General features: G+C 41.8%; 1 protein-coding gene across 1 annotated transcript; it reads right to left on the reverse strand.

Moving 5' to 3' along the window:
• Positions 1 to 8,920: 8,920 nt before the first annotated feature.
• Positions 8,921 to 9,676, reverse strand: LOC125537432 (photosystem I reaction center subunit psaK, chloroplastic). The gene is made up of 2 exons (XM_048700747.1): positions 9,426 to 9,676; positions 8,921 to 9,330 (listed from the first exon to the last, which is right to left on the reverse strand). The coding sequence occupies exons 1-2, from the start codon at positions 9,573 to 9,575 to the stop codon at positions 9,088 to 9,090; spliced, it is 393 nt and encodes a 130-aa protein (XP_048556704.1). The 5' UTR covers positions 9,576 to 9,676; the 3' UTR covers positions 8,921 to 9,087.
• Between the last annotated feature and the right edge of the window lie 100 nt (positions 9,677 to 9,776).

A 9,776-nucleotide genomic window follows, 5' to 3' on the forward strand; every position in this document is an offset into this window, starting at 1 on the left:
CTCCACTAGGCCCATTAAGGCCCATTAGGTTACCGGGGGGTTCCGGTAACCTCCCGGTACTCCGGTAAAATGCCGATTTCACCCGGAACACTTCTGATGTCCAAACATAGGCTTCCAATATATCAATCTTTATGTCTCGACCATTTCGAGACTCCTCATCATGTCCGTGATCACATCCGGGACTCCGAACTAACTTCGATACATCAAAATATATAAACTCATAATGAAATTGTCATCGTAATGTTAAGCGTGCGGACCCTACGGGTTCGAGAACAATGTAGACATGACCGAGACATGTCTCCGGTCAATAACCAATAGCGGAACCTGGATGCTCATATTGGCTCCCACATATTCTACGAAGATCTTTTATCGGTCAGACCGCATAACAACATACTTTGTTCCCTTTGTCATCGGTATGTTGCTTGCCCGAGATTCGATCGTCGGTATCTCAATACCTAGTTCAATCTCGTTACCGACAAGTATCTTTACTCGTTTCGTAATACATCATCTCACAACTAACTCATTAGTTGCAATGCTTGCAAGGCTTATGTGATGTGTATTACCGAGAGGGCCCAGAGATACCTCTCCGACAATCGGAGTGACAAATCCTAATCTCGAAATACGCCAACCCAACATGTACCTGTGGAGACACCTGTAGAGCTCCTTTATAATCACCCAGTTACGTTGTGACGTTTGGTAGCACACAAAGTGTTCCTCCGGCAAACGGGAGTTGCATAATCTCAGTCATAGGAACATGTATAAGTCATGAAGAAAGCAATAGCAACATACTAAACGATCGGGTGCTAAGCTAATGGAATGGGTCATGTCAATCACATCATTCTCCTAATAATGTGATCCCGTTAATCAAATGACAACACACGTCTATGGTTAGGAAACATAACCATCTTTGATTAACGAGCTAGTCAAGTAGAGGCATACTAGTGACGTTTAGTTTGTCTATGTATTCACACAAGTATTATGTTTCCGGATAATACAATTCTAGCATGAAAAATAAACATTTATCATGATATAAGGAAATAAAATAATAACTTTATTATTGCCTCTAGGGCATATTTTCTTCATCTATGTGCTTAAAGTTTTGAAGTTATGCTTGTTTTACCTTCCTATGCAAGTTGATTCTTGTTTCCATAAGTTGTTTGCTCACAAAATCCCTATGCATATAAAGTGGGTTAGACTTAAATGTGCTAGTCATATTCTTCATGATGCTCTCTTTATGTTTCAATTCTTATCATTTATGTGAGCATCATTGAAATCATCATGCCTAGATAGGGGCGTTAAACGATAGCGCTTGTTGGGAGGCAACCCAATTTTATTTTAGCTCCTTGCTTTTTGTTCCTGTTTAGTAATAAATAATTTATGTATCCTCTGTTATAGTTGAGTTTTTATGTTTTAATTAGTGTTTGTGCCAAGTAGAACCTCTGGGAAGACTTGGGGAAAGTCTTGTTGATCTTGCTGTAAAAAAACAGAAACTTTAGCGCTCACGAGAATTGCTGCCATTTTTTATTGGAGAGTGCTATTTAGTTAATTATTTTTGTATATGATTAATAGATAAATTACTCGCTTCCAGAAATTTATTTTAGAATTTTTGGGGTTCCATAAGTATACGTTTGATCCAGATTACTACAGACTGTTCTGTTTTTGACAGATTCTGTTTTTTGTGTTGTTTGCTTATTTTGATGAATCTATGAGTAGTATCGGAGGGTATGAACCATATATGAGTTGTAATACAGTAGATATTACACCAATATGAATTTATAATGAGTTCACAAGAGTACCTAAATGGTGATTTATTTATTTTTATACTAGCGGAGCTCACGAGATTTTCTACTTTAAGTTCTGTGTTGTGAAGTTTTCAAGTTTTGGGTAAAGATTTGATGGATTATGGAACAAGGAGTGGCAAGAGCCTAATCTTGGGGATGCCCATGGCACCCCCAAGATAATCTAAGGAAACCTAAAAGCCTAAGCTTGGGGATGCCCCGGAAGGCATCCCCTCTTTCGTCTACTTCCATCGGTAACTTTACTTGGAGCTATATTTTTATTCACCACATGATATGTGTTTTGCTTGGAGCGTTAATTTATTTTGTTAGGATTTTCTTGCTGTTATTTAGAAAAATGTTTTGTATCTTTTATTTCAATAAAAGTGGCATTGATAGCCTTTACTATGCCTCTTTTACAAGTCTTCATGTTGCTGTTTGAAAACAGAAAGTTTACCGCTGTTGCAATAATTCCCTAGAAAAGTCAGAATGTGATAAAATGTTGAAACCTTTTGCATATTAAGCTATGATAAATTTACTACAATGGGAATTTTCTTTAATAATTTTTGGAGTTAGGGAAGTATGGATCTAGCTGCACTCTTTACAGACTGTCCTGTTTAGGCAGATTGCTGTTATGTTTGCATTGTTTGCATATGTTTGCTTCTTTAATGATTCTATTTGAGGATAGAACTATTAAATATGCAGAGGCATTTAGTATGCAATGTTGAATAATAATTTTAGTGATTTTCTACAGTAGATTATGATAAGTTTTTTGCATTGGTTTATACTAACTTATCTTACGAGTCCTTGTTGAGTTTTGTGTGGATGAAGCTTTTGACATTTAGGGATACCGTGATATGAGAGGAATTAAGGAGACACAAAAGCTCAAGATTGGGGATGCCAAGGCATCCTAAGATAATATTTCAAGAAGTCTCAAGCATCTAAGCTTGGGGATGCCCCGGTTGGCATCCCACCTTTCTTCTTCAACAACTATCGGTTAGTATCGGTTGATCCTAAGTTTTTGCTTCTTCACATGATGTTTGCTATTCTTAGAATCTCATTTTCTTTTGCTTTTCTTGCTGATTGAATAAAATACCAAGATCTGAAATTCTTAAATGTTAGAGAGTCTTCATATAGTTGCATAATTATTCGACTACTTATTGATCTTCACTTATATCTTTCGGAGTAGTTTGTTGTTGCTCTAGTGCTTTACTTATATCTTTTTAGAGCACGGTGGTGGTTTTATTTTGAAGAAACAGATGAACTCTCATGCTTCACTTATATTATTTTGAGAGTCCTAAACATCATGGCAATTTGCTTTGGTTATGAATTTAGTCCTAATATGATGGGCATCCAAGAGGGATATAATAAAAACTTTCATATAAAGTGCATTGAATACTATGAGAAATTTGATACTTGATGATTGTTTTGAGATATGAAGATGGTGATATTAGAGTCATGCTAGTTGAGTATTTGTGAATTTGAGAGATACTTGTGTTGAAGCTTGTGATTCCCGTAGCATGCACGTATGGTGAACCGTTATGTGATGAAGTTGGAGCATGATTTATTTATTGATTGTCTTCCTTATGAATGGTGGTCGGGGACGAGCGATGGCCTTTTCCTACCAATCTATCCCCCTAGGAGCATGCGTGTAGTGCTTTGTTTTGATAACTAATAGATTTTTGCAATAAGTATGTGAGTTCTTTATGACTAATGTTGAGTCCATGGATTATATGCACTCTCACCCTTCCACCATTGCTAGCCTCTCTAGTACCGCGCAACTTTCGCCGGTACCATAAACCCACCATATACCTTCCTCAAAACAGCCACCATACCTACCTATTATGGCATTTCCATGGCCATTCCGAGATATATTGCCATGCAACTTTCTACCGTTCCGTTTATTATGACACGCTCCATCATTGTCATATTGCTTTGCATGATCATGTAGTTGACATCGTATTTGTGGCAAGGCCACCATTCATAATTATGTCATACATGTCACTCATGAGTCATTGCACATCCCAGTACACCGCCGGAGGCATTCATATAGAGTCATATCTTGTTCTAAGTATCGAGTTGTAACTCTTGAGTTGTAAGAAAATAAAAATGTGATGATCATCATTATTAGAGCATTGTCCCAGTGAGGAAAGGATGATGGAGACTATGATTCCCCATAAGTCGGGATGAGACTCCGGACGAAAAAAAAGAGGCCAAAGAAGCCAAAATAAAAAAGAGGCCATAAAAAAAGAAGGCCCAAATAAAAAAATAAAAAATAAAAAAATGAGAGAAAAAGAGAGAAGGGGCAATGCTACTATCCTTTTACCACACTTGTGCTTCAAAGTAGCACCATAATCTTCATGATAGAGAGTCTCCTATATTCTCACTTTTATGTACTAGTGGGAATCTTTCATTATAGAACTTGGCTTGTATATTCCAATGATGGGCTTCCTCAAAATGCCCTAGGTCTTCGTGAGCAAGCAAGTTGGATGCACACCCACTTAGTTTCTTTTTGAGCTTTCAGACACTTATAGCTCTAGTGCATCCGTTGCATGGCAATCCCTACTCACTCACATTGATATTTATTGATGGGCATCTACATAGCCCATTGATATGCCTAGTTGATGTGAGACTATCTTCTCCTTTTTGTCTTCTCCACAACCACCATTCTATTCCACCTATAGTGCTATGTCCATGGCTCACGCTCGTGTATTGCGTGAAGATTGAAAAAGTTTGAGAACATCAAAAGTATGAAACAATTGCTTGGCTTGTCATCGGGGTTGTGCATGATTTAAATATTTTGTGTGGTGAAGATAGAGCATAGCCAGACTATATGATTTTGTAGGGATAGCTTTCTTTGGCCATGTTATTTTGAGAAGACATGATTACTTGGTTAGTATGCTTGAAGTATTATTATTTTTATGTCAATATTAAACTTTTGTCTTGAATCTTATGGATCTGAATATTCTTGCCAAAATGAAGAGAATTACTTAGAGAAATATGTTAGGTAGCATTCCACATCAAAAAAAAAATTTATCATTTACCTACTCGAGGACGGGAAGGAATTAAGCTTGGGGATGCTGATACGTCTCCAACGTATCTATAATTTTTGATTGTTCCATGCTATTATATTATCAACCTTGGATGTTTTATATGCATTTATATGCTATTTTATATGATTTTTGGGACTAACCTATTAACCCAGAGCCCAGTGCCAGTTTCTGTTTTTTCCTTGTTTTAGAGTATCGCAGAAAAGGAAAATCAAACGGAGTCCAATTGACCTGAAACTTCACAGAACTTATTTTTGGAATGGAAGCAACCTAGAAGATTTGGAGTGTACGTAAGGGAAGCAACGAGGAAGGCACGAGGCAGGGGGGCGCGCCCACCCCCCTGGGCGCGCCCTTCGCCCTCGTGGGCCCCTCGTGGCTCCCCTAACATACTTCCTTCACCTATATATCTCCATACCCTAAAATGATCGGGGAGCACAATAGATCGGGAGTTCCGTCGCCAGAAGCCTCCGTAGCCACCGAAAACCAATCTAGACCCGTTCCGGCACCCTGCCGGAGGGGGAATCCCTCTCCGGTGGCCATCTTCATCATCCCGGTGCTCTCCATGACGAGGAGGCAGTAGTTCTCCCTCGGGGCTGAGGGTATGTACCAGTAGCTATGTGTTTGATCTCTCTCTCTCTCTCTCTCGTGTTCTTGATTTGGCATAATCTTGATGTATCGCGAGCTTTGCTATTATAGTTGGATCTTATGTTTCTTCTCCCCCTCTAATCTCTTGTAATGGATTCAGTTTTCCCTTTGAAGTTATCTTATCGGATTGAGTCTTTAAATATTTGAGAACACTTTATGTATGTCTTGTCGTGCGTATCTGTGGTGACAATGTGGCAGAAAATAGGTGAGGAAATAACGAGAAACAATGGTGTGTTCATAAAACGCCATCAATTAATGGAAACTTAGCATATAAGGAACATCGAGCTAACACAAGAATGAGATGATGACCAGATGAATACATGCCACACTAGGGAACCCGTTGGTGATGAATTCATCAATTGCAAACGGTTGTATACTAGCAAGCGTTTGCCCACAACACACATGGCTTATTCCATCACAAACAGGTCGGATAGATCAACTGTATGCCACGTATCGCACATTGTCAAAAACTATTGTAGTAGACCTTCTTTAACATGTGTTAAAAAAACAAGGACCTCGAGGTTAATTTAACTGATGGGATGGATCATAGATGTCATTTAATTTGATCTCTATGACTCATCCCATCAGTTAATTTAACATCAAGACAACTTCCCATCCAGTCACCCATCTGAAGGCGGCTTTAGCCTGAGCACAGTTAACTTGAGAGTTCTCTTAGACGAGATATTGGTGGAACAGCTAGTCCTTGCTCATATAGGATGCCTCTTCGCATCCTTATGGCATATCCGGATGACCGCCCGTCGCCCAATGGCCAATAGATGTTGCATAGACAGAGCATATCACATACGTCTTATTAGAAGCAATCGTCTGTGTTATTATCGGTCTTCGCACACATTTCTGATTACAGACCTGTTTGTCGCTTATCACACACATCTTGATATATTGAACTGTTTCTGTTATCTTGGCTCAACGCAAACAGTTTATTCGAGTGAACTGTTTGCCCTCTATCGCACACACTTTGATCTGACTGACCATTTCTTTTGTTTTTCCTAATCATAAATAGTTCATCCGAGTGAACCGTATGCCGTATATCGCACACACCTTCATCTGGCTGCCCGTTTCTATTCTTCTACCTCATCACAAACAGTTCATTGAACTAAATCATATGCCCTGCATCGCACACGCAACTAAAATCTAAACCGTGTTTGATGCATCTGTCATCGCAAACGTTTTGCACCTTTTTGACGGGTTTTCACATCACCTTTTGCGACTATTGCATCGCACACAGTTTCGTCGAAGGGTCTCTGATCGTAGTGTCGTGTTAGCAGCATCCTGCAGTAGTGTGTGTGAGTAGTTCCTTAGGACCTACGGGTCCATAGTAGTATCTAGATGGCTTTCTCTTTGTTTTTTTTATTTTCAATACAATGATCTTCTCTAAGATCAATCTGATGTAATCCTTTGCGGTGTGTTTGTTGGTATCTGGTGAATTGTGGGTTTATGATCTGATTATTTATTGGATTTATTTGAGTCTCTTGTGATCTCTTTGCTGCGTAATTTTATAGCTTTGTATTTCTCTCTAATCTATCTATCTACTTTGGCCAAATTAGATTGATTTATCTTCAGCAGGAGAGGTGCTTTGTGGTAGGTTTAATCTTGTTGTGATCTTGCCTTATGACATGAGGGGCAAAGGCACGTATTGTATTGTTGCTACTATGGATAAAACGACGGGGTTTGGTCATATTGATTTATCTTATTTTTTCTACATTATGTCATCTTGCTTAAAGTGTTACTCTGTTTGTCATGAACTTAATACTTTGAGACGCATGCTGGATAGTTGTCTTGGTGTGGGAGTAATAGTAGTAGATGCACTTGGATTAGCTGTCTACTTGTCACGGATGTAATGCCTATGTAATGATTATGACATGGATGATCATCATAACTATGCTCAATTCTATCAATTGCCTGACAGTAATTTGTTTACCCACCATTACTATGCTTTTGAGAGAGGCCTAATGAACCTGTGGCCCCTCGGTCCATTCTCCATAATACTAAGAATCCTACAATTGCTTTGTTTGCTCTCTTTATTTTCTTCTTACTTTTTATTTACTTTATCTATCACTATCAGTTTTAATCTTGCAACTGGCGAGAACAAGGGGAGTGACGACCCCTTACTTTTCTTGGGTGCAAGCAATTGATGTGTTTGTGTGTAGGTACTGTCTACATTGCTGGTGTGGTGCCTCCTACTGATTTGATAAACATTTTTCTTAATTGAGGGGAAATACCATCTGCTACTATACTGTTTCACTCTTTCTCTTCTGGGAAACCCAACAACTCCATCGTGAGTACCAGGCGGCATGCTGGACGACGAGCTGGGCCTCCGGGGTTGGTTGGGCCAAAGCAGCGTCCAAGGGGGTGAGCGCTTGGTCGAAAGGATGCCTGGCTCGAGCCTGCGGTAGCTTTAATCTAGATCTTCTATTGTTGGGTACGCACACGTGGCTACATGCACAGTCTACAACAGGTGTTGGGTTCTGCTGTTAGGATCGATCTCGGCGAGATCACACAAGTCGAGGGCCTCTGGTGTTGCGCGTCTTCGCTTTCCATTTGCCTCACCGTTCCGATACCTTTGTCACATCTCATGCACAGTCTTAAACTTGTCGCCTCTGAACGTGATATGATCTTCTCTCCTGCTTCCAAGCGAACCATACAAGATTGGCACCGTTCCTCTAGATCAACAATCTGCGACCTCCTTGAAACTTGCTCATGATACCACTTGTTAGAATAATTTGAGGCGATCCACTGATGACTAAGCAATCACACGAGGCACGACAGTGAGATTTGCTAACAAGGTTCACCGAACATCGGCTACATCCCTGGGCCTGACTATGGATGCTCATCTCCATGATACCGCTACAATACCACACACCAGCTCCCCTGCATGTATGTCCTGTTATGTTGGCATAGGTTGTTACTTCGTGTGTCTATAAGATACAAAAGTCCTACTATGACACCACAACATACTCTGTCTACACACCATACGACGCAGAGTCTAACTATAACCTACCTTGTATACAATATTCAGCACAACTCTAACACCAGCCGACGACACCCGCACCGAGCGACCCCTCCGGGTAGCAGCCACTACCACGCCACACGGCCAAAGAAGCTCCTCAAAGCCAGCCGAGCTTCGGCGGCGGCACCTCTGGTGACGGCGGGAGGAGAAAGGGGAGGGGGTGGAAGAGGAGGCGTCGCTGGTTTCTCCTCAAGCCGTGAGAGGGGGCGACATGAGTTGTTTTGCACTTTTATTGTTACTCTCTGTGAAGAAATATAAGATCGTTTAGATCATTAACTGGTCTAAGTAGTGATTTAAACAATTTTATATTCCTTCACAGAGGGAGTACTTATTTAGTTTTTGGACTCTATGTTGTTCTTTCTATAGCACAGGACCATCTTCACCATGTGAAAGATACTATAGATGATGAAAAACGCATGGGATGAAGGAGTTGCCACACCGGCGCGGCGGTACGTCCCGCTGAAACAAAGATGCATACACATACATTGTACTACACCACATGATCAAATCACGAAGGGAGCATTAATTGATCCACTACATGGAGCGCGCGATGCGAATGCAGAACAGCTATGGACGGAAAAGGAAGGTTCTAGCCGATGATCTGGTCGAGGACGCCGGTGTTCTTGAGGCCGAGCACGATGCCGACGCCCAAGATGTGGCCGAAGGAGCCGCATGCGAGCGTGTCGGCGAGCGTGAAGCCGGCCGGGTCGCCCGTCTGCAGCCCGGACTCGCGCGCCTCCAACTTGAGCCCCGCCGTCGCCTTCCTGTTCGCCGACGGCGCCAGCCCGAACCGCCCGGCGAACAGCATCAGGGTCGTCGTCGTCACCATGATCTGCATCCGCGTATAGTAGTAATTATTTTAACCAAATAAACAATCAATGCCTGACCCATTCGCATGTATACGTAGTACTATGTGTGTGATCTTACGATGTTGGTGGAGGAGCCGATGTAGTCGCAGCGGATGCCCTGGGACCTCTTCCTCAAGGACGGCAGCGTGGCCATGGACCTGGGCGAGGAGTAGCTCCTGAGGCCGTGGAACTGCGGCACGGAGGTCATGGCGGAGAGCTGGGAGGCCATGGCTGCGGATTTGTGTGCTGTGGATGCTGCGATTGCTCAGGTGCAATGCTCAACGAGCTCCTTTCTTAAATCTTGTGGAGCCGGAGCCACACGGGGGATCGCGTGGCGAGCGGCGGCCACTCGAGGATAGGTTTCGGATCCTTGCCACCGACGTGGCGCCCCCTGGTTAGGGAGTGCCTGCCAGTTCGGATAAGATACACC

This window comes from Triticum urartu, chromosome 2, assembly GCF_003073215.2.
Source record: "Triticum urartu cultivar G1812 chromosome 2, Tu2.1, whole genome shotgun sequence".
In the NCBI taxonomy this organism is placed as follows: Eukaryota; Viridiplantae; Streptophyta; class Magnoliopsida; order Poales; family Poaceae; genus Triticum; species Triticum urartu.

What these genes read in the sequence shown, in the direction of transcription:
- LOC125537432 (XM_048700747.1), bottom strand. Translation starts at nt 9,575, where the DNA reads ATGGCCTCCCAGCTCTCCGCCATGACCTCCGTGCCGCAGTTCCACGGC. An exon ending in TCGGCTCCTCCACCAACATC is followed by an intron (nt 9,331 to 9,425) that starts GTAAGATCACAC and finishes ACGCGGATGCAG; the next exon opens with ATCATGGTGACGACGACGAC.